This window comes from Arachis ipaensis, chromosome B10 (assembly GCF_059453495.1).
Source record: "Arachis ipaensis isolate K30076 ecotype BB chromosome B10, ASM5945349v1, whole genome shotgun sequence".
NCBI classification, from domain to species: domain Eukaryota; kingdom Viridiplantae; phylum Streptophyta; class Magnoliopsida; order Fabales; family Fabaceae; genus Arachis; species Arachis ipaensis.
In genome coordinates this window covers 23,263,180-23,289,053 of record NC_142435.1, presented here as the reverse complement: position 1 = coordinate 23,289,053, position 25,874 = coordinate 23,263,180, and the positions used below count along the sequence as shown (strand labels likewise).

The 25,874-nt window shown below is 32.5% G+C and overlaps 1 protein-coding gene and 1 non-coding gene across 2 annotated transcripts; both read right to left on the bottom strand.

Annotated features, from left to right (window-relative positions):
• Positions 1-16,153: 16,153 nt before the first annotated feature.
• On the bottom strand, positions 16,154-19,747 carry LOC148579413 (uncharacterized). Its single transcript, XM_088489945.1, has 7 exons — positions 19,564-19,747; positions 18,536-18,769; positions 18,316-18,434; positions 17,843-18,034; positions 16,469-16,526; positions 16,274-16,349; positions 16,154-16,190 (listed from the first exon to the last, which is right to left on the bottom strand). Exons 1-7 carry the CDS (start codon positions 19,745-19,747, stop codon positions 16,154-16,156), a joined length of 900 nt encoding a protein of 299 aa, XP_088346071.1.
• A 4,799-nt stretch (positions 19,748-24,546) lies between these two features.
• LOC148579412 (small nucleolar RNA R71) lies at positions 24,547-24,654 on the bottom strand. Its single transcript, XR_015895976.1, has one exon. It is a non-coding gene; the product is annotated as a small nucleolar RNA R71 (small nucleolar RNA).
• Between the last annotated feature and the right edge of the window lie 1,220 nt (positions 24,655-25,874).

Sequence of the window (25,874 nt, the reverse complement as noted above, 5' to 3'; positions counted from 1 at the left end):
GGAGGAGTATTAGCGATCTCTTAAAAAAGATGTTAATCACATACAGCCTGCCATAGAAGAAATCATTCACAATTGAAGAAGACAGTAAGACCAGAGTTAATCCATAAGGACAAAGCATCTCCAAACCTTAACCATCTTCTTATCATTATAAACAGGTCAACCTAGTTTAGATCTCATTATTCCTTTTATGCAATTAAACAACATACCAACATCTCCTACTCACCTGACTAAGATCTGCAAGATAACCATAACTTGCTTCAAACCACAATCCTCATGGGATCGACCCTGACTCGCTCAGTTATTACTTGGATGACCCAGTGCACTTGTTGGTTCAGTTGTACAAAGTGTGGGGATTTGTGCACTAGTAATCTTTATTCAATCCTTCAAGAATAATGTTTCTATACTTTGATTTAGTGATGGGTGCACATACAACTGCCAAGGAATCCACTAATTTTTTTATTTGAAGTACGTATTCAAAAGTGGAACCTAATTTCTTTATTAATTTTAGCTAGAGTTGAAGTTGTCAAATCCTTGCTTTGGTTTGTGAATAGGTATGCACTCTGCTCCAAATTTCATGAGCAAAATGGAACCCAAGAACTCGATGTCGCATCCATGGATGCAAAGAACCATGAGGTCGCATTGTAGTCATCTACTCTCTAATCTTTATAAGCTTTACTTTCTATTTTGGAAGTTGCATTCACTACAAAAAAAACTTGGTAATTACGGCAGTTTTTTGGGGTTATTATCGCAGTTTGAACCGCCGTTATTACCTTGAATGGCGGTTAAGAAAAACCGCCTGAATTCTAAGCACCATTTGGTTATTACGGCGGTTTTTAAAAAACTGTCACAATTCCTATGGTTAAAATGACAGTTTTTTAACATGTTAAAACGGCAGTTTAAACCGCCATTATTTTCGGATAAAGCAGCATTTTTTTTTGTTAAAACGGCGGTTCAAACTGCCGTTATTTCCGGATAAAATGACTTTTTTTTTGTTGGTTAAAATGGCGGTTTGATAAAATGACATTTTTTTGGTTGGTTAAAATGGCGGTTCAAATCGCCGTTATTTCCAGATAACACGGCATTTTTTAATTGGTTCAAACGACGTTTAAAACCGACATTTTTACCGAATTAAAATAGCATTTCATGTTGTTTAAAATGGAATTCATGAACTACTATTTTTACTGAATAAAAATGACATCTTTTATCGTTTAAAAAGGTATTTTTAACTATTATTTTTACCACGTTAAACAAATAATTTTTTGCTTAAAATTTCACAATAATAAAAAATCATAACCCATAAACAAAATATTACACAACTCTTAAATAAAGTATCAAACATAATATATAGTTTTTTAGTATTAGAAATCAAAAGTAATAACTTCTATACAAATAATTAAGCAAATCATATCCACTAATTATTACTTTGAGAAGTATTAGCATAGACATGCACAAAAAAAAAAGAAAAAAGGAGCTCGAAGGACATGAGCTGTAAGTTAAAAAGTTGACTTCTGGCATCATAACATTTCTGATAGCATTGGCATGAGCTTGAAAAACTAACCCACCAAAATTCCTAGTCTTCAAAGAACTTTCTTTGACTTTCCACTGCTTTTAAGCCTCTTCAAATTCTTTTCGTCCCAAATCAGTAGAGCAGAAGTAATAATTAGTATGAGGAAAGGAAAACAAGACTTTACCTGCAAAACAAAATGAATGATAGGACCAACCTTTAATTATTTTCTACTTACATCAAGTCATGTATATATGGCCCTCCTCAAGAGAAAAAGAAAGGAAAATAAAACAAGTTCAAAAGATCAAACAAAGACATAAAAAGAGACATATATATGAATTAATTACATAAAAAGAACAGTTAAAAATACTGGTGAATTGTCTTATCAATTATCACTAGAAGAATGATATATCATGATCTGATTCTCTCTCCATCTCTCTGTCACGTGTGTGTATGAAAGAGAGGAGAAGTAATAAATCATGTATGAATTGAACAGATACAAAGGTACAAAACTTTTGTAGGTATTGAAAATTGGGTACTAGTGTATGAACTGATAAATGAGAAGATGGTGACGAAAAAGGATAAAAGTATAAAACTAATATCAAGAAACAAATCAATTTAAGAGAATAAAATATTAGGTATAAGGCCAAAGAATTGTTTTATACCTCGCTACACACCTACATGCTTTGGCTTTTAAACATGGATAAGCATAGGCCCATTTTTTCCATGTGCCAAAAATTAATTTAATTATGAAAAATGAGGAAGCAAGCATCAAACTCCTAATCCTTGGTAAAGGAATCACAATTTTACCTGTCTCTATGTTCCAAGAAATCCAGGCATTAGAAAATCAAAAAGGGACCACAAGTCCATGATGTTATTCTGCACAAAAAAAAAAAAGAGGTAGTGTGTTTATTTAATTAGTCATGATATGTTTACCTTTAATGAGAACAAAAAATCACCACACCAACCTGTATTGGAGTCCCACTCAATATCAAGTGGTGTTGGGCTTTTAACTGCTTTACAGCAAGTGTAACTTTGGACTTAGCATTCTTGATTATATGCCTTTCATCTAAAATACAGTAATTCCACAGAAGCTGTCCCAAATAATCGATGTCTTTACGGACAACATCATATGATGTTATAATGACATTATGCTTGCAAAAATGATCTCGAAGAATCATTCAGTCCTGAGCAGAACCAACGTACTGAAGACAAGATATAACTGAAACATCAATATATTTCTCTATCTCAAAGGCCCAGTGTCCAACTAGGGTTGATGGGCAAATAATCAAAGATGGTAGAAGATCTCCATTCCCAGACTGAGTTCGATGCTCAGTGATATCAGAGGCCATATAGCCGATGCATGAAGCGTCTTACCAAGCCCCATGTCATCACATAAAATTCCATGAAGCTTGAAACGTTTCAAAAAAGCTAACCAATTTATGCCTTCTTGTTGGTACCTGGAAGCATAACAATATTAGTAATAACAATAACAAAAATGAACAATTATGAGCACATCTTCATGTTTTTTTATCACAAATTTACAAAATAGAAATTGGGGTTTAAATGAAGATCAAGCGAGAAGAATGTCTTTTAACAGATGAAGTAAAACCGTATACAACATAAGATCTCAATCTCAGATTTGTCTTGAAATGTTCAACATGAAGAATCTCTTGAAAAAAAAAGAGGGAGAGGGAGAGGGAGAGGGCGAGGGGAAGAGATAAGTAGCTATGAGAAGATCTAAAACATAATTATGCAATGTTTTTAAGTTGGGCAAAGGTGTCAATGCATATTTTAATAACTCCCTCCCCAAAAGCTTAAATTCTTGGGTAAAGACTCATATATGATCTCTATATCTAGCATGCACCTCCATGCAAAAGCCTTTTGGGCTCTAAACATAGACCAAAGTGAAGAAATTCAACTTCAGCATCCATATATCACTTGGACTGAGTCATAAAAAGTTTTCTTATAGTGCAGAAACCAACTCTACCAAAACCTGATGAGATTTTATATTTCACAAATTTTTCAGAATGGAATGATGAAAATATTAAGCCTCCAAAATGAAGTCCAATTTACCTTCTCAATGTGGTTGAGGAAGGCCTCGTGCCAAAGGAAGTAAAGGCACAAGAGTAGCAAAACTATGGGTCACACTCTGCCTGACAGACTGATCACAGTAACTCATGCACCTTAGAAGTGGAACTACCAACAATGGAGCGTAAGGGACCAACTCTACCCCCAGGCCCTGAACAAGAAAATTAATCAACATGCCTGCTCCTTGACGAGCATGAACTGATGATGCATCTTCCAACACTGGGATAGCATTTTCAACCACAGCACTCATAACTTTCACAGTCATTGACCGAGCCATGGAAGTGATGCAGCGTGAAGCAGCTAATCTAACTGCAACATGAGAATGCTGAATGCATTTAAAAATACACGGGAGAAGTGTCAATAATTTTGGATTTAACACCTCATTTAACAAGGGCACAATAGATCGTACCACCTACAAGAAATACATTCTGCATATTAAGCAGAATATCATAGGCAAAACAGTAAAAACCGACCCAAACAAATATGGTTAAATTTTCCAGAATTTATTCAACTTATCAGTTGTTGTCTTTGTTTCCAATGTTCTGTCCTAAACAAATTAATATCACCCTTTTGAAAAAGAGGCATCTCTCTTGACAAGCTCATCCCATCTTATAACACAGTAATTCAGCTTCATACAAATAGTGATGTGGCACTTACCTGTGGGAGTTGTTATTCCAGATGTCCCACAAGCTCGGACCCAGCATATTCATAACCTAAAAAAATGAATTCCTCAAGTCAAACAGACTCTTCATAAGAAAAAAAAAGGCAAACATTGATGAGGGAAATATTGCAGCACCATTGAAAATTCAAAATTATAGAACAAAATGTAATAATTGAGAAAAAAATCTCTAGAATAAGACCCAGAAACATACCATAATATAATAGTCACCTTGCCTGCCCTTGTAATGTACTTGAGGCACACCATGACTGCCGCCAAGAATGCTGCACAAACAAAGGGAAAAGATTGAAAAAGAAGCAAGGTACACTAACCGAGCCAAGAGAAAATACAGAGGTCAAAACTAGCACTCACTTGTACACTTGTACACCGTGTGGAGAAATTTAAAATAGAATGACACATCAAGATAAATAAAACAAAATTAAACAAAGACAGTTCCCGTCCTCTGATGAACTAAGAAAACAAAAGCAAGGAAGAATTGAAGACCCTGAGTGCAGAAACAATTGTGAAATAATGGATTAAAAACTTTTAAACCAAAACAAAGGTGTCACTATCATCAAAACTAGAATGACTAAAGTAGGAAGTTTTCAAAGAGATTGAGTTACAGTCTTCCCTGACTACTAGCCCCCTAAACAGTTACTTACACATTAATAACAATTTGAAGAACACCATGCCATGCACCATAGTATTCGATATCATGAAACATAACTATATTCAAACCTCAAGGCATAATAAACCACAATTAAAATTCAAGAAATGACAGATTTTGATAAACCAGAAGTAATAGAAGTAATAGAAGTACCTATACATTTGATCAATTAGAAAAGTCAGAAATCAACATTATTAAAGATAACAAATATATAAATTTACAAGATATCATCATATCATCATAATAGAACAGAGGGAAGAATAGAACAGAGAAGGGAGCTCAAACATGATATCATCATAATCCATAATCATCTAACATACATACATACAAAATTAGAAGAAAATTTAGTGAATTCCTAACCTCCAATTTCGTCTGACAAAGAAGAAAATAAAAAACCTAGAATTAAAGAAAAAGACATAGTCATTGTTAGCATAGAACATAGCATATTTACCAATCGTGAGTAAACAGAAGAAGATAATGCAAATTTGTACTCTAACCTAGATGCTCAACGAAGCTCGATGGATATGGAGAAATCGCAGAACACAACTCGATGCCGCAGGAAACGCTTGCACAACAGATCTCATCAATGGAAGAGAAGCGTTAATGCAGGAGATCGCCGCTGGAGAAGATCGTTGGAGGAAACACTTGCGCAACAGATCTCGTAGTTTTATGAAATTTCTGCAACTTGATTTTTCATTTCAAATTTTTAGGTATTTTTGACAAAAGTAGAAAATTGAGAGAGAGAAAGAAGATCAGCCTTGCCCTCACACGAAGATTGTAGCCGGAGTAGAACGCGCCGCCGAAGGAGAACCTGCTAAAGGAGATCATCGCTGGAGAGAGCACACAATCTCGTTGGAGGATAACACCACTGAGAAGATCATCGCCGGATTAGTCGCTGGAGCAGATTATCACTGGAGCAGTCGCTGGAGCAGATTATCACCGGAGCAGTCGCTGGAGCATATTGTCGCCGGAGCAGAGCACAAGTCTTCGTTTTTGGTTTTGGTGGCAGCACGCTATGGTTTCAATAGTAATGGGTTTTTGGATTAGGGTTTTCCGTTGTTGGAGAGGGTTTTATTTGGGCATTTTTTTTTAATGATGGGTTTCGATTATGGCTGTTAAAACTGCCTGAATCATTAAAAATGTTATTTTATAAAAATTAATTATGGCAACACTATAAATTGCCATTTTAAACTTCTTTTTTTGTAGTGATTTGCTAGAATTGTATACTGTTGTGGAATCTTTTCTTTGTCAAGATGATCCTAGAGTTCTTGGCGACAAATTGTTAAGGTTGCAAGATGACTCCATGTGAAGAAGTTTTTATTGGAGAGCTTTTCAGATAGAGGAACAACGAAGAATTTTGTTACTAGAACAGCAACAGTGGTGGTGACTGCCGGAGTGTTAGTGAGTGTGGGATCATTAATAGCATCGCCCATGAATCTTTTGACTCACTGATACCATATAAATGATATTGAAAAATAAAAAGAGAAAGAAACAGAGAAGAGAACAAGGAATGAATTGCTAAATTAAAAATTATTATTATCAACTTAACTAAATGTACAAAAGAATTTGGCTATTTCTACCTGATAGCTAATCATCCTGATTTAGGTAAAAGACTTCCACTAAAACAAGAAACAGATCAAGACTCCTAGCAGCTCTATTAAATAGTCATATACTTAATAGGTGCCCAAATAGTTAGAGAAAATGGGCATGCACACTTAGAGAATATGACTAAAATATAAATAAAAATAAAAAAATTAGCCTCGCTTAAAAAATGTATCGATCTAACTACGATCACGTTTTATAAGCATAACATAAAAAGCGGGGCCAAATGCCTAACCAATTGCTACCTCCTAATGAAAGTGTGACCATTGATCGAATATTTTAGGTCACGCTTTTAAAGCGTGGCTAAAAAAAGGTGGCGGCAAGATTTTTTCTTGTAGTGTATATCACTAAATTTGGTTCTTAAAATAAAGATAGTTCTTTTGTTTTTTATCAAAAGATTTTTTTCTATTTTTGTATTGTATTGTAAATATTGTTGTTTCAAAATTCTTCGTTACTTAAAAATTAAGTTAAAACTATTTTTTTCCAGTAATTTGAAATCAGATATTATAATAAATAATTCTATTGATGTTGAGAATCTAAAAGAAGATTATGAAAAAATTGTGTTCTAATTTGATTTTTTTTTTTTTTTGAGATAAAATTATGATTGAATTTTTACTTATTATTTTTTATTAGATTTATTTTAATTAATTTTACTTTAGAAAAAAAAAAAAAAAAGAGTTAGGTGTCTTAGCTGTAGTCTGTCATCCTACCAATCGCCGCGGGAAAATGAACATTTTGAGTTTGTTTTATTTTAACAAACCCTGTTAAGATAGAATAAAATTGCATAAGCTACCCACTTTGACAGAATTAACAAGAGCAATATATCCTAGCTGAACAGGAACTAAAATAACAAATTTATAAAACCTTTATTTCTTAATTGGTAACCAATCCTAAGTAATCCCAACTGACTTTCAATTACTTGCCGATTGCATTGTATCTGCATGCATATCCTTCTAAGACCCAAAGGAACGTTTAAACTATATTAATCATCCAGAAAAGTTAAATACATCATTATGGTTTTGAACTATTTCCATAACTGGATAAAATAATGTTTTAGTCTCTAACATTTAGCACAATAAATTCTAATTTTGTTTTAACTTTTGAAACGTTTTTTTTTTCTTTTTTTTTTTTTTATGTCAAATGTCTTATTTTATTCTATTTTAATCCTTTAGTTAAAAATTAAAATATTTCTTTCAAAAACACCTTCATGTCTCTTTGACCTTGATAATCATATGTACATTTGTGTATTTTCATTTTAAGTAGAAGATTTGAACTCGCTAACAAGAGTTAGGCCTTTTTCATCTGCGCTACACACGAACCACAACATGATTTAAGGATTGTCATCATATTATAAAATATTTTGACACCTCATATTTTGAAAACTATTTACACTTCTGAGGATTTTATGCTATATTTGATTAGCATTAAGTTAGGTGCAAGATTTATATTGTGTATGGTAGTACTTATTCTTCATAGATATATGAATTATAATTTTGACGAATAACAAATTAGATGTTTAATTATATAAATGCTTTGATGTAGAATTTTTTATTGAGAAATGAGTTTATTTGGTTTGAAATTGAAAATTTTAGTAATATAATACAAAATAATATTAACAACTTTTAAGATTGTACTCTAAAAAATTGTGATAATCACTGAAAATAACAAAAAAAAAAAAAAACTCCAAAAAGTGTTGCAGATTAACGGCAGTTTGATACCTCTAAAACCATTGCAAATTATTTAGAAATACTTCTATCAACTGTTGTCTAAAAGACTAAAACCTCTCCTAAGTGCACTGATAACGCTTAAATGACGACAGTTTTATAACAGTGACAAAAAAGTTTAACAATAGCCATCACTAAACAATAAGAAATACTGTCACGAATATGCAATTTTATTGTAGTAATTATCATAAATAAGAATAATATTAATGAGTAGGGTTATGCTACGTATACATTAAAATCAGCCACCAAAATCAGTCATTAGTATAAAATACATACTAGAATACAAATACACATTGAAAATAAATTAAACCACACATATATAATTATACACAAATACATTGGTGACTGATTTTGGTGTACAAATAGCATTTCTCTAATAGGTAATACTAGACCACAATTCGGCCACCACGTATATCATCCCAAATATTGTTGAAAATATGCTGCGACGATTCATTTATGCCGCAATAACCACTCCAGTCGATGATAGATTTTACTGAGTAAACTCTAGGGCATGGTATTTCAATTTCATGACATACTATCATACAAATATATGTACCTGCACGACGGAGAAAACATGTCTAGAATATCACATGCATTTTCCACCTATAAAAGAGAATTTCTCATTGGAAACTAATTACACATAACATGTAGATATATCATACCATATCACACCTTACTAGTGGGATTATTTTCTAGGAGATATATATTCCCACATAATAATTTGGAAAACATAGTAAAGAAACATCACCCTCTCATCACTTAGCCTTCTTCCCCAATCTTTTCAAGTGCGCTTCTCTATTAATAATATTTTTCTTGGATATGTATACAATATGTCTTCATGGACCGTTAAATTCCCTAAACCACATATATATAAATTGAGTGGTTCCCTTCTTATAAGAAAGATCGCCACCATCACTTAAACAACACATATATCATGGCTGAACTTGATTATGACTGAAGCGATTCAATTGCATCAACTTTAGGGTAAATCACCTCAATAAACTAAAGCATTGCAAATATTACATACATCATTCAAAGTTAAAAATGTTATATACATGTCTCCATTTATATTTCTATATAAATTGAATCAGAATTTATCGAATTACAAATTTTAATAGCAACTCGAATGAGATCATATCGATTTAGTAAAGAATATAATAAAATGAATCAAACTACTTCGATTTATGCATGAATGCTTAGACTCTAAATAAATCAAATGAGTACATGAATAAAAAACTATATGAATTTCTTCTCTATTAATATGATAATGTTTTTAATTTTAGATAATGTATGTAATATTTGCAATGCTTTAGTTTATTATTGGAGTGATTTACCCTCAACTTAATGTGAATAAAAAACTACATGAATTTCTTAGAAACTAGTTAGTTGATCATCATGAGATAATAATTATTATTTATCTATATTATTTTCTCCCACTACGTACTATAATTTTTTTAAAACAGAAAGCTTAGATTAAAAACATTATCTTTTTATTGCACTAATGGCCTGCTAGTGCTTACATCTTAATCTGGTAAATTTTCTTTTATTTTTTTATGTAAAGCTAGCTTTCTATAATTAATAATGTCACCAATAAGAATGTCATAGAGTTCTTCTTTTCGGCCACACTTAATTAAAAATTATAATAACCAGCTGAGCTTTCTTCTCTTCTCTCCGTGGCCTGTATTGCATGCAGATTAATGCACTGACATTTTTCTTAAAAATGTTCCATATCCGAACATTATTACTAAAAACCTAATTACTTAGTGAACTGTAACTGTATTTTTTTTAAAATATTTTATTCTTAAAAGTTGAATTCGAAACTATTAAAAAAATTTAGCGATAATATTTGAAAAAAATAACCTAAAATTACCTTATTTAATTTAACGTATATAATTTTATAAATATATATCTATAATTTTATTTATTATATTTAATATTATTTAATTATTCTAACGGTCCTAAAAAAATGGTGATGATATATATACAAACATTTTTATAATAAGTCTACCAAGTCTAACTAAATTGATATAAGTCTAACAAAAAAAACCACGTACATGCATCATTATTTTTTTTTTTTTGCACTTTTTCAATATAAAATTATTTTTATTAAAGAGTACAAATTCTTATTAACATAGCACATATATTATTTTCACATTGTACAAAATTTTTTACACATAATACAAATTTATCGATATAGCATAAAAAATTTTAAACATATCATAAAAGTTGTTACCAAGGTTGCAAAAACCCGGTCAATGAACCGGTGAAGTGACTGGTTCACTGGTTTCAGGATTTAACCGGGGTTCAACCGGTTTAATTAAATATTAAATAAAATTATTAAAAATAATTAATAATTTCTAAATAAAAAAATTTTAATATGAAAATAATTTTTGAGTTATACCTCAACATGAAACTAAAAGGTGTTATACCTCAAGATTAGAGGTTAGTAGTTTTCTTAAAAACATTAACATTGGATACATTAAGATGCTCAATAAAAACACTAATAGAAATAATTTATTCATAATAATTAACACAAAGTTCCTCTATTATTTAGATGTAAATGGTACCAATAAAAATTAAAAAAAAAATTCCCTAAACTACATTCTTAACAATTACCTCATTCTAGACATTTCCACCATATAACAATAGTGGCTTTATACCAGTCAAAGAGAACACAACACAATATAACATATAAGGAGATTAACAAAAGAAAAAATACGCAGTTCAATGCAGAAACATGTCCACAAATGTCATGATTGATTGAATCGGGTGAGGGATTTGCCATGGCTTAATAAGCGGATCTGAATCTAAAATCTAAAAATTCAAATTATATACAACAATTAAGAATGACAGCAATTCAGAATCCAGAAGATTATATCAATTCATACAACATTCAAAATCCAGAATTTATATCCAGTAAAATTCAATATAATAGAATTAAACTTATATGACAAAATTCAATATAACAAAATTCAAAATCCTAGGTTCTAAAATTGAACTTATATCAAAATCAAAATTACAGAATGATTAATTCATATAATTAACAAAATAAAAAAATTAACCAGCAACATCCTTTTTGTATTTCCAGCACAACCAAAAGAGCATAAATCAACAAAAGAATAATAGAGTGAAGCTTATCAGTTTTTTCATCCGAAATTTCAACTGAAAACTCTTCTTTCAACATCAAATCAGAGCTAGAACCAGTTGAAGAGCACAAATATCTCAATTATATGCCGACACATTCATTCCCAATAAAGTACCATCAACAACTCATAATTAGAAGAATTAGAAAAAATCAGCAACCAACAACTCAGAAATCAAAATCAATATAACAAAACAAAACTCAGTTTTTAAGTTTAACTAATTTCACTCAGCAACAAGCCAACAATTAGTAAATTAACTCAGAATTAGAACAAATAGCACAAAAATAACTCAGAAATTTACCAATAATCAACAAGAATTAACCCAGAAGTCAGAACAAAACAACAATCCAGCCCTGTTAACAACAATGAACAACGAAGAAAATTAACTCAGAAAACAACTAAATAACCCAGAAAAAAATAATCAATAATCAACATAATTAAATCCAGAAAAATAGAAATTAACTCCTAAAAATGAAAACTGAAGAAGCAGTAGAGGGATGGACGCTTACCAACAGGCAATGGTAACAGTGACTGAGCTATGAGAAAGAGAGAACAGAGACGAAGAAGAAAAACACCGACGAGAAGCAAACATACGTGAGTGACGGCGATGAGAGAAGTCCACAACTGAGTTGAAGGTGGCTGCGATAAGGTTTCGTGTTTGGAGACGATGACAAAAACAAAAAAAACTGCAACTCAGGGCCGACGACGACAACTAGCTTGACCTTTGAGAGGGCCGAGCAGACCTTCAAGACGGCTGCCACTGTCGGCGGCGACAGTGGCGGGGGCTGGCACGCGTTCTGGAGCTTGAAGGTGGCTGCGATAGGGTTTCGTGTTTGGAGAGAGAACTGAGAAGAGAGCCTCTTGCCTCTCTGGTTTCTTTTTTTTTTAATATATAAAGTAGCAAACCGGAAGGCTAAAAAACCTGGCCGGTTCATACGGTCTACTAGCTAACCACCGATTCGTTTGATTTTTTTCTCAGTTTTTTGCAGTTCGATTTCTGGCATCAACCGGACCGGCCAGATGACCGATTCTCGATTAATCAGGTCGAACCGGCCAGTCCGGTTCGATTTTCAAAACATTGGTTGTTACCATAGCACGAAATTTTTTTCACATAGCATATAAATTTTTGCTGCGAATATATTTTGTTGGTTGGATGAGTCAATTGTGGTTCTTCAAAAATTTATGTGATATTCATAAAAAGTTAATGTGCATAAAATTTTTTTATATTTTCATGTATTTTGTTAGTTAGGTGTCAATATTTTTAACATATAATCTTTTGAAAAATTTGTACTGCTAGGAGAAAAAGAAAGATGAAAAAGATCATAAAAAAATGATGATAATAAAAGAGAATGAAGAGAAAAAAAGGAAAAAAATCAAATAAGAGAAGAAGATAATAAAAAATTGACAATGACAATGATAAATTGATGACAACCACGTTGAAGGAGAAGAAGGCAAAAAAAAAAAAGACAAAAAAATAATGACGTCATTAAAAAAAGACATGATTGTGTAGCTTTATTGCTAAATTAATTTTTTATTATTTCTCATATGTTTTTAAAAAATTGAATTGAATATATATCATTTGATTAACTCAACATTATTGATTGTAGTGTTGTCTTTGATTTATAAATGCTAAAAACTGAGTTTTAGGTATAGACAATTAGTACTAATTATTGTTACTATCCTTTTATTATTATATTCGCCAAGTTGACCAGAGAGCAATAATTATTAAAATAGAATTTATTTAGTAGTTGCTAATTTTTTTTTTTTTAAAAGACAAACTTAATGACTATAATGACTGCCACATGTAATCATGATCGGTGATAGATTGAAATAGAATATGTTGTTCAACCCACAGTCGAGCGATTGAAAGGATTGGCCAACACAAAAATTGTTAATGGCTTAATTCCAGCACATGAAAAGCTCATCAGCAAGTTATGAATTATGATAAGCTAGCTGTTAGTTTTTTTTTTTAATAGTATTTTTTAATTTCAAGAGTTAATCACTAATTTTTATGAATTTAAATTTTATTTAAAAATTTATTATTGGTCAAAAGATTACTATACACATAAAATAAAATTTGAACTGATATATCAGTGCTTTTTTTATGATAAACTTAATTATATATAATTAATTTAGATTAGTCAAGTGGTGAGTTTATTTATCTGTTTAAGTAAAAATTTAAATTTTATTTTGTACATACAGTAATTTATTAACTATCAACAAACTCTTAAATAAAATTCAAATCTAATATGTCGGAAAACTAGACATATTCAAAAAGAGTAGAGCAGTAAAAAAAAAAACACTTAATTATATATGTCCAAATTAAATGCTTCGTTCTTTAAATTAAATCTATGGTGTATAATATTAAAAGACCGACATCAAAACTACTAAAAAATAAAAGCCGCATGAGCTGTTCCCACCATTGGTGGTCATTGATTAAAGTTGTTTAATTTCCTCCTTTTTTTTCTGAGAATATTTGTTGAAGAAAGAGAAAAATCTTAAATAGACTGGACAATTATTTTAAATGATAACAAAATTTTTAGTAAAAAATATCTTTTTTAGTTTTTTATATTTATTTTTATGAGACTAATTAATTATTTTGTTAATATTTTTTTTGTATTAATAAAATAAACTTACATGATATATTAAATTGTTGATTTATTATTTATTAAAAGTAAAAAAAAAAAGTTGACAAATTCTTTTTTCTTGATAATCTCGTTGTCTTTTAGATTAATTGTCAATGCCGTTTAAATTTTTTTTATCTTTTTGTCATTTTTCTTAAATACATTGACTAAATTTATTATGTAAAACTAAAAAATATTAGTAATTTTTAAATTGTTTATACTTATAAAAATTAAATAGAGATATATTAGTGATTAACGTGTTACATAAATATATTATAAAAAGAGATCATTGATATAGGAACTAACCAATTTCACAAAGTTAAATGTCAAGGGCCGAAAAGGGTAATTGTTACTTTACGCCTCATAGTGCTTCGAAGAAATTATCAGGGGTTGGGATGGGTATTTACCCTTAGAGAAATAACTAAAATCACTCAACAATCCATTAATGTAGATTTCACTACAAGAAATTATCAGAATAGCGACCGATTTAGCGACTGATTCTGGTTGTCGCAAAAACATTGGTCGCTAATTTGAAAATAGCGACTAACTTCGGTCGCTAACCGTTAGCAACCGATATTAGCGATCGATTTTCAACCAATGCTACCAAACTAGTACCAAACGATATTGGTCGCTAATAAAATCGGTCACTAAATTGATCGCTAAAAAAATCGGTTACTAATAAAATCGGTTGCTAAATCGATCACTAATGTCTGACCAAAACCTTTATCATTACCTCTTCTGGGGTAATGATTTTCCCCCATTTGCTTCAGAAAATGGGGCGGCACCAGTTCGGCGTGTTTTATGATTCCTTAAAAGTAATTTATTGTTGCGTTCAATAACAAGAAGGCAAGAAATTAACTCAAAATACTTTTTAAATCCTTTTTCTTGATACTGCTGCTGCAGGAGCACATTCGAGGCATGGAAGGTTGAGAAAGTTTTCTCTAACATATCATTATTAGATATCTTTTCCCCACATAATTTCAATCGTGAGGTGATTCGAAACATTGCAGAATTATATTCATTTATGGATTTAAATTCTTGTAGACGCAAGTGCGTCCATTCATATCGGGCTTGAGGAAGTATCACCGTCTTTTTATGATTATACCTTTCTTCAGGGTCTTTCACTACAAAAAATTTTGGTAAAAACGGCGGTTTTTTTTTTTGTATTTACGGCGGTTTGAACCGCCATTATTACCAAGTACGGCGGTTTTGAAAAGCGACGTAATTCTGGGCGCCATTCTGGTTATTACGGCGGTTTTCTGAAAACCGCCACAATTTCCTGGGGTTAAAACGGCGGTTTTCTGCTGGGTTAAAATGGCGGTTCAAACCGCCATTATTTCCAGGTTAAAACGGCGGTTTTTTACTGGGTTAAAATGGCGGTTCAAACCGCCGTTATTTCCAGGTTAAAACGGCGGTTTAAGGGTTGGTTAAAATGGCAGTTTAAACCGCCATTATTACCCTCACAGAATGGCATTTTAGTCGGTTAAAATGGTATTCTTGAACCGCCATTTTTACCCTAATAGTGGCATTTCAGTCGGTTAAAATGGTATTTTTGAACCGCCGTTTTTACCCTTACAAGGTGGCTTTTGATTGGTTAAAATGTCATTTTTGAACTGCCGTTTTAACCCTAACAGTGACACTCTTTTATCGTTTAAAAATGCAATTTTTACCCTCGTTTTTATCGTGTTAAACAAATAATATTTATTATTAGAAATCATAATCCATAAACAAAATATTATATAACTCAGAAACAAAGTATTAAACATAATATATGATTTTTTAGTATTAGAAATCAAAAGTAATAACTCTTATACAAAGTATCAAACATAACATAATTTTTCAACTATAAATGTCATAACATGTAACTCTTAATACATAAAATCTCCATCATATTTCATGCTGCTCTATTGCTTGCTCCAGAAGACCTACTTCCTAACTCTTTTGGCGATGAAATCTCACTCTCTTGATTCAATTCCTACAACAAAAATATAATTTGAAAATATAATAAACAAAATTACCCTTCTGATATTCAAGGCTTCCTAGTAAAGCTCTAGCTTCCTATGAGAAAAGGGTCATTTACTCATTTAGTTTCATCTTATAATGAAGAGACATCTCAATCAATGAAATCATCAAGAATATATTAAGAAAGGAAGCAGATTTTCTCACACAACATTCTGCTAACACAACATTTCATAAATCATAACCAGATATAGCGAAAGTTAAATCCAAGGATATAACAAATTAATAATATTGGAATAACCTTTCAAAAAGTTCTTTTGAATCTTTTAAATTGCAAGATGCTTGCAGGGTCAGAGCTAAAGATTCAGCTGCAACAACTGGACAACAAAATATATATTTAAATGATTCCAATTTCTAAGAAGTAAAATAACAAACACATAGAGTGTATTATTACAAAATAATGGAAAATAGGGTTATTATTGATGAGCCTTTGAACCTGAGGCATGAAGCCATTGAAGCTGAGCTTGAAGAGACAAAGCAAAACCTTCAAAAAGCTAAAGAAGAAACCATGTCAATGGCGCATTGTCTTTCTTCATTGCAAGAAGAGCTTGAACTCACAAGGCAAGAGCTTCAACAATTGAAGCAAGAATCCATGGGCAACAATAATAATAATAATAATAATAATAATAATAATAATAATAATAATAATAATAATAATAATAATAATAATAATAATAATAAGCATCATCCCATAATGCAAGAAGAAGAAGAACAACCGGTTATTATTGAAGATGTCAAGGACATGGAGAATAATAAAAATAAAAATAATGTAACAAAGTTTGATGATGATGAATTGCAAAAGAAAAGGTATGTGACTTTTGCAAATACACCCTCATTAACTCATTATTTCACCGTCACCACAACCGCTTACACTTGAAGTTGAAAAATTGAAGAGGCACCATTCAATTGGGAGTGAGAAGAAGAAGAATAAGATCAAGCCACTTATTCCACTCATTGGTTTTGGAGGTATCTTTTCAAAGAAAAAGAGAAACAATTATTAAGAGAAAAATAATGCTTTCCATAGACACCTTGAATTTTATAGTTTTCATTTGTGTATTGCAAATTGTGTCACCTGCCAATTAAAATTCAGATAATAATGAAATATCACTCATGTCAAAATTATAGGAAAAAAGTAAAAAAAAAATTGACGGTCTACATTAAGTAGTTTTTTTTCATTCTCTCATGTCCTTTATATTGTATTTTATATAGTAGAGGCAAAATTAAACTAATAATATTGAGTGAGAGTGAAATTGAATATATATGGCATATGATATGAATATACTTTTTCAACTTGGTCTTGTTTATACAGCTGCACCCTTTCAGAATATCATTACTTTGAGTGACTTTCATGCCACTTCAAATCATATATTTTTCAAGCTTAGCTTGTACTTATTATATATTAAATTCAATAAATCATTCATTCAGCGAAAAGAAAAGCATCACGACTTTTCTTTTATACATTTTTATTCTAGATATACACCAAGCCGAAAGAATCATATCATATTCATATTAATTCAGAATAAGAGAGAAACAAATTTATAATGTTAAATTAAGATATAATAATATGTCATAGTGTAGAGTCTATAGCTTCTTAATTAGAAGTGAAGCTTCCATTTTAATCGCAAGTAAAATAGAAGAGTGGACCAAAATCAAATTTACCTCTAAGCTTAGCGCTGAGGGCGCAAGTAAAATTAGTAACCTTAAACTACTTGTAAACAATAAATGTGACTCAGACCACATCAAATTGTTCCATTAATATATTTTTTTATCTATACAATACTAATGCCATTGGCTCAAGAAGAACAAATACCTTCCTTGGGGCTATAAGAGTGACATCAACATCAAACAATGCAATCAAACCAGGTTTCCGGTAGCCATTTATTCTTATTAGACAGGTTGTGATTAACAAAAAAGATATAGAAGATATAGAAGATCCCACTGCTACGATAACAGAAAGTGTGGACGCTGCATTAAAGCCTCCAGAAAAGAGTCCAACGACTTTCTGTAACATCAAGTGGATAAGGTTAAAATGCATAGGCAAAACAACTTAGTGTACAAAGTAGCACATAGATCAAACCAGAAAGGACTAACTCACAGCTTGCTTAAGGCCAAGGCTGTGTGTCTCACTAACTTTCTCAAAGTAGCATGAAATTTCATAATCTTCTTAGGCAAAAGATCTTACTATTCTTATGGCATCAAATGATTTCTAAGCAGCATGCAAAATTAAGATTAGATTGAAAATGAATATCATCTCCTAATGTTGGTTTGATGGAAGAGAAATACCTCAGCAATTGAAGATGCTACTGCAGCTGCAGTTTGAATTTTGTGAGATAGTTCACGCAGGAAATGCCTAAATTTACAGACAGCAACAGAAATTACAGGCACAACAGCCAAAGCCAACACTATAAGATATTGAGGGAAGAGAGAGAAGTTAGAATTCGAACAATGGAATAAATGTATGTCTATAGTCTATGAAATAAACCTTCACTCTTCAACTACTCACATGTTAACTTCCAAGATGTTGCAAACATGAAGCTGAGACCCGTAAGTGCTGTTGCTAGGTTCTTCATGGCCTCAGAAACATTGGTAGTTGCGACATTCTTTATGATCTGTGTATCTTCCGACAACCTACTTAAGATTTCTCCCGTTCGAGTAACATCGAAGAAAGCAATCTCCTGAAAAATCGCGATTCCATAATAAACAAAAGCTTTCATTGAGCAGCAAGGGCAGCTACAATCTGCAAGATTGAAAATTCCTACTCTCCAATTCATTGGACCAAAAATAGCACAGAGAAACACAATGCAAGAGTCATTGCAACAATATTAGACTCAAAGACAATAACACAAACACCTTATGGACAAGAAATTGCAAGAAACATGTTCAAACTCAACTGCTGACAAAGATTACTAGAGAAATCATTTCAAAAGCAGTCAATTAACGCTACTGTTCTTTTAGATACTTCCTCTATGGCTTAGAAACAATCCATCTCAATCATATCAACAAAGCAAAAGTGAATGAATGATGACCCAAGCACGAAAAATGCATAAAGCATAAGCTCCTCAAAAGAAATATTAGACTCAAAGACAATAACACACCTTATGGACAAGAAATTGCAAGAAATTGTAAGAGCTAGTCACAACAAATATCAACTGAAAACAACTCTGAACTTTGAGTTGCACTAAAAGAAACGAAAATAGAACTCATCATTCCAAAATCTTAATGAGTCAGGGGTCCATTTCCATGTTTCAAGTTTAAACATCCTTACCAAAATCCCTGTTCTTCAATCAACTGTAACTGAAATGCAAAAATACAGCATATAAATTACGAGAAATCAAAACACTAACATTCAAATGCATTCTCATTCAATCACGTATTGTCTAGTCACAATTAGGTGCAAATGCTTGCCAAAAACCTAGGGTTCTTATTTCAATTGCAATAACAGTAGCTCAATCATAATCATAATCACATCAATAGCAATCTAAAACCGCAATTACAAGTTTACAAAAAGACATAAACTAGATTCAACCACACATCTTATTCTTGCTGTTGCTGTTGATTTTGCTGCGCAAACAGTGGAACCACTCGCGATGAATCCTCGAAAACTACTTAAAAGAGGTAAGCCAACCTTTCTGATCCAGAACGAAAGGGAGGCGCTGAGATTTTGGCGGAGAAGACGCAGGGGATGGCAAGGAGAGGAAGCTAGAGGGGACGTCATCGGAAGAGATTGCAGCTGGGAAAGCTGTCGCTGGAGGAGATGTCACCGGAGAAGATCTTCGTTGGACGAGATCGTCAGAGAACACAAGAGAGAGAGGTCACTGCAGTAGCGTCGTACACGAGCTTCAACTTTCAACCAAGTGTTTCTGTAACTAGGAATGTTCAATTTGTGTTTTTATATACAAGTGATAAAGGCGGTTCAAAACCGCTATAATGACTAAAACCGCCATCAAATACAAATTTATTACTGGCAGCGACCAAAAGTGCCATAATATCCAAATATTACGGCGGTTCTTTGAAATCGCCGTAATATAAATGCCATTTTAAACTTCTTTTTTTGTAGTGCACAAAATCATAATTGGACTAAATGCATTGGAACTTTAAGGAAAAATGAGATTAACTAACAAGGATATATCTTGGCATAAGGACCAAGATTATCTTATAAAATTGGAAAATAAAATAAAATAGAAGTGTCATTCCATCCAAGAAAAAAGCTTCTCAACTCAGAAGCATGTTGCAATACATGTGACAACAATAGCCTTAACATCATCCCTCCGTAATAAACAATAAATGAAAATCAACTAAGTCTACCTTGAAGGCATTAGAGATTGTTGAAGTCATTTTATCAAGAATCAAGCCTCCAGCTAACATACCACCAGAAATTCCACAAACATTTGTAATACCTCCAAACAACAGGTCAGCATTACTGATGAGTGGATAATTTATACGCTTTTTGGCATTGTTTTTACATAGTTTTCAGTATGATTTAGTTAGTTTTTAGTATATTTTTATTAGTTTTTAAACAAAAATCAAATTTCTGGACTTTACTATGAGTTTGTGTGTTTTTCTGTGATTTTAGGTATTTTCTGGCTGAAATTGAGGGACTTGAGCAAAAATCAGATTCAGAGGTTGAAGAAGGACTGCAGATGCTGTTGGATTCTGACCTCCCTGCACTCAAAGTGGATTTTCTGGAGCAACAGGAGTCCAAATGGCGCGCTCTCAATTGATTTAGAAAGTAGACATCCAGGGCTTTCCAGCAATATATAATAGACCATACTTTGCCTGAGTTTAGACGACGCAAACTAGCGTTCAACGCCAGCTCTCTGCCCTATTCTGGAGTTAAACGCCAGAAACAGGTTGCAAAGCAGAGTTAAATGCCAGAAACAGGTTACAAACTGGCGTTTAACTCCAAGGAAGACCTCTGCATGTGAAAGCTTTAATGCTCAGCCCAAGCACACACCAAGTAGGCCCAAAAGTGAATTTCTGCATCATTTACTCATTTTTGTAACCCTAGTAACTAGTTTAGTATAAATAAAACTTTTTACTATTGTGTTAGACATCTTTTGATCATGTTTTGATGATTGAACCCTCTTTGGGAGGTTGGCCATTCGGCCATGCCTGGACCACTACCACTTATGTATTTTCAACGGTAGAGTTTCTACACACCATAGATTAAGGTGTGGAGCTCTGCTGTTCCTCATGAATTAATGCAAAGTACTATTGTTTTTCTATTCAACTCAAGCCTATTTCTTCTCTAAGATATTCATTCGCACATAAGAACATGACGAATGTGATGATTATGTGACGCTCATCATCATTCTTACTTATGAACGCGTGCCTGACAAACACTTCCGTTCTACATGCAAACAAGCTTGAATGTGTATCTCTTAGCCTTCTGATTGTGAGATCAGAGTCTTTGTGGTATAGGCTAGAATTATTGGCGGCCATTCTTGAGGTCCGGAAAGTCTAAACCTTATCTGTGGTATTCCGAGTAGGATCCGGGAAGGGATGGCTGTGACGAGCTTCAAACTCGCGAGTGTTGGGCGTAGTGACAGATGCAAAAGGATTACTGAATCCTATTCCAGTATGATCGAGAACCGACAGATGAATAGCCGTGCGGTGACAACGCATCTTGGACCATTTTCACTGAGAGGATGGGAAGTAGCCATTGACAACAGTGATGCCCTACACAAAGCTTGCCATAGAAAGGAGTGGGAATGATTGGATGAAGACAATAGGAAAGTAGAGGTTCAGGAGGAACGAAAGCATCTCTATACGCTTATCAGAAATTCTCACCAATGAATTACATAAGTATCTCTATCTTTATTTTACGTTTTATTTATCTTTTAATTATTAAAACTCCATAACCATTTGAATCTGCCTGACTGAGATTTACAAGGTGACCATAGCTTGCTTCAAGCCGACAATCTCCGTGGGATCGACCCTTACTCACGTAAGGTTTATTACTTGGACGACCCAGTGCACTTGCTGGTTAGTTGTGCGAAGTTGTGACAAAGAACTAAGATTATGAACGTGCGTATTAAGTTTTTAGCGTCGTTACCAAGGAATGAATGATCACAATTTCGTGCACCAAGTTTTTGGCGCCGTTGCCGGGGATTGTTCGAGTTTGGACAACTGACGATTCATCTTGTTGCTCAGATTAGGTAATTTTATTTTAATTTTAAGTTTTTGTTTTTATTCTTTTTATTTTCAAAAAATTTTCAAAAAATTTTCAAAAATAAATTATTTTATGTTCTTCAGAATTTTTAAGAAGGAATTCTAGAGTTTCATGAAACATGTTGAAGTCTGGCTGGCTGTAAAGCCATGTCTAATTCTTTTGGACCGAGGCTTCCACTCATCAGCACAGAAGCAAGTTGAATGAAGTATCAGCTGTTGTATGTCTGATTTGTATCTGCTGAAGCTTGGCTGGCCATTGGCTATGTCTAGTGTTTTGGACCGGAGCTTTCACTGAAAACTTGGCTGGCTAGTAAGCCATGTCTAATTCCTGGACTGGAGCTTTAGACTAACATTGTAAGATTCCTAGAATTCCTATTAAAAATTTTGAAATCCTTATTTTCTTTTTCAAAATAATTTTCGAAAAATATACAAAAAAAATTTAATAAAATCATAAAAATAAAAAATTATTTGATGTTTCTTGTTTGAGTCTTGTGTCAGTTTTTAAGTTTAGTGTCAATTGCATGTTTATCTCTTTCTTGCATTTTTCGAAAACTCATGCATGATGTTCTTCATGATCTTCAAGTTGTTCTTGATGAATCCTCTTGTTTGATCTTTAATTTTTATTGTTTTGTGTCTTTTCTTGTTTTTCATATGCATTCTAGAATTCTCAGTGTCTAAATATTAAAAAAATTCTAAGTTTGGTGTCTTGCATGTTTTCTTTTATTGAAAATTTTTCAAAAATATATACTTGATGTTCATCATGATCTTCAAAGTGTTCTTGGTGTTCATCTTTGCATTCAAAGTGTTCTTGCATGTTTCCCTTGTTTTGATCCATAATTTTCATGTCTGGAGTCTTTTTGTTGTTTTTCTCTTTCTTCATAAAAAATTCAAAAATCAAAACATTATCTTTCCCTTATTTCACTCATAATTTTCGAAAATTTGATTTGATCTAGTCAAAAGTTTTTAAAATTTAGTTGTTTCTTATGAGTCAAATCAAATTTTCAATTTAAAAAAAAAATTCTATCTTTTTCAAATCTTTTTCAAAATTCAAATCTTTTTAATTTTTCTTTCATAATTTTCGAAAATTTTTAAAATCATTTTTCAAAATCTTTTTCTTATTTTTATTTCATGTTTCCAAAATTATTACTAACAATTAATGTGATTGATTCAAAAAATTTTCAAGTTGTTACTTGCCTATTAAAAAAGGTTCAATCTTTAAAGTTTAAATCATATCTTTTTGTTTCTTGTTAGTCAAGTAATCAACTTTAATTTTCAAAATAAGTTTCAATCACATCTTTTTCAAAATCAATTTCAAAATCTTTTCTAACTTCTTTTCTAACTTCCTATCTTTTCAAAATTTGATTTTCAAATCTTTTTCAATTAACTACTTGACTTTTTGTTTGATTTTAAAAGTTTACTATTTCAATCATATCTTTTTCAAAACTACCTAACTAATTCTCTCTCTAATTTTCGAAAATCACCTTCCCCTTTTTCAAAATTCCTTTTTAATTAACTATTTGTTTTAATATTTAATTTTATTTAATTTTATTTTTTAATTTTCGAATTTTAATTTTTAATTCTAAATTAAAAACAAAAATATTTTTCTTTTCTTTTCAATTATTTTCGAAAATTCTTCTCTCTCAGCTCCTTCTAATTATTTATTTATCTACTAACACTTCTCTTCTTCTTAAAATTCGAACCCTCTCCCTCTTTCTGTATTCGAATTTCTTTTCTTCTTCTACTCACATAAAGGAATCTCTATACTATGACATAGAGGATTCCATATTTTCTGTTCTATTTTTTTCTTTTTCATATGAGCAGGAACAAGGATAAGAACATTCTTGTTGAAGCTGATCCTGAACCTGAAAGGACTCTAAAGAGGAAGCTAAGGGAAGCTAAAACACAACTCTCTGGAGAAAATCTAACAGAAATTTCGAAAAAGAAGGAGGCATGGCCAAAAATAATAACAATGCAAGGAAGATGCTTGGTGACTTTACTGCACCAAATTCCAATTTACATGGAAGAAGCATCTCAATCCCTGCCATTGGAGCAAACAATTTTGAGCTAAAGCCTCAATTAATTTCTCTGATGCAACAAAACTGCAAGTTTCATGGACTTCCATCAAAAGATCCTTTTCAGTTCTTAACTGAGTTCTTGCAGATCTGTGATACTGTTAAGACCAATGGGGTTGACTCCGAGGTCTACAGGCTTATGCTTTTCCCGTTTGCTGTAAGAGACAGAGCTAGAGTATGGTTGGACTCTCAACCTAAAGATAGCCTGAACTCTTGGGATAAACTGGTCACGGCTTTCTTAGCCAAGTTCTTTCCTCCTCAAAAGCTTAGCAAACTTAGAGTGGATGTTCAAACCTTCAAACAGAAAGAAGGTGAATCCCTCTATGAAGCTTGGGAGAGATATAAGCAACTGACCAAAAAGTGTCCTTCTGACATGCTTTCAGAATGGACCATCCTGGATATATTCTATGATGATTTGTCTGAATTGTCTAAGATGTCATTGGACCATTCTGCAGGTGGATCCATTCACCTAAAGAAAACACCTGCAGAAGCTCAAGAACTCATTGACATGGTTGCAAATAACCAGTTCATGTACACTTCTGAAAGGAATCATGTGAGTAATGGGACGCCTCAGAGGAAGGGAGTTCTTGAAATTGATACTCTGAATGCCATATTGGCTCAGAATAAAATATTGACTCAGCAAGTCAATATGATTTCTCAGAGTCTGAATGGACTGCAAGCTGCATCCAACAGTACTCAAGAGGCATCTTCTGAAGAAGAAGCTTATGATCCTAAGAACCCTGCAATAGCAGAGGTGAATTACATGGGGGAACCCTATGGGAATACCTATAATTCCTCATGGAGAAATCATCCAAATTTCTCATGGAAGGATTAACAAAAGCCTCAATAAGGCTTTAATAATGGTGGAAGAAATAGGTTTAGCAATAGCAAGCCTTTTCTATCATCCACTCAACAACAGATAAAGAATTCTGAGCAGAATCCATCTAGCCTAGCAAATATAGTCTCTGATCTATCTAAGGCCACTTTAAGCTTCATGAATGAAACAAGGTCCTCCATTAGAAATTTGGAGGCACAAGTGGGCCAGCTGAGTAAAAGGGTCACTGAAACTCCTCCTAATACTCTCCCAAGCAATACAGAAGAGAATCCAAAAAGAGAGTGCAAGGCCATTACCTTACTTGGTGTGGCCGAACCCAAAGAGGAGGAGGAGGACGTGAATCCTAGTGAGGAAGACCTCCTGGGACGTTCAGTGACCAATAAGGAGTTTCCCTTTGAGGAACCAAAGGAATCTGAGGCTCATCTAGAGACCATAGAGATTCCATTGAACCTCCTTTTACGATTCATGAGCTCTGATGAGTATTTGGTGCACGAAATTGTAAATCACACTTTTTACAACTCGTACCACTAACCAGCAAGTGCACTGGGTCATCCAAGTAATACCTTACGTGAGTAAGAGTCGATCCCACGGAAATTGTTGGCTTGAAGCAATCTATGGTTACCTTGTAACTCTTAGTCAGGAAAACAATAAAACAATTCACTTATCAAATTTGATTGCAAGGAATAAAAGGGCATGAAACAAAGACTTGTTACTCAATAATGGAGAATATGTTGGGGTTTTGGAGATGCTTTGTCTTCTTTATT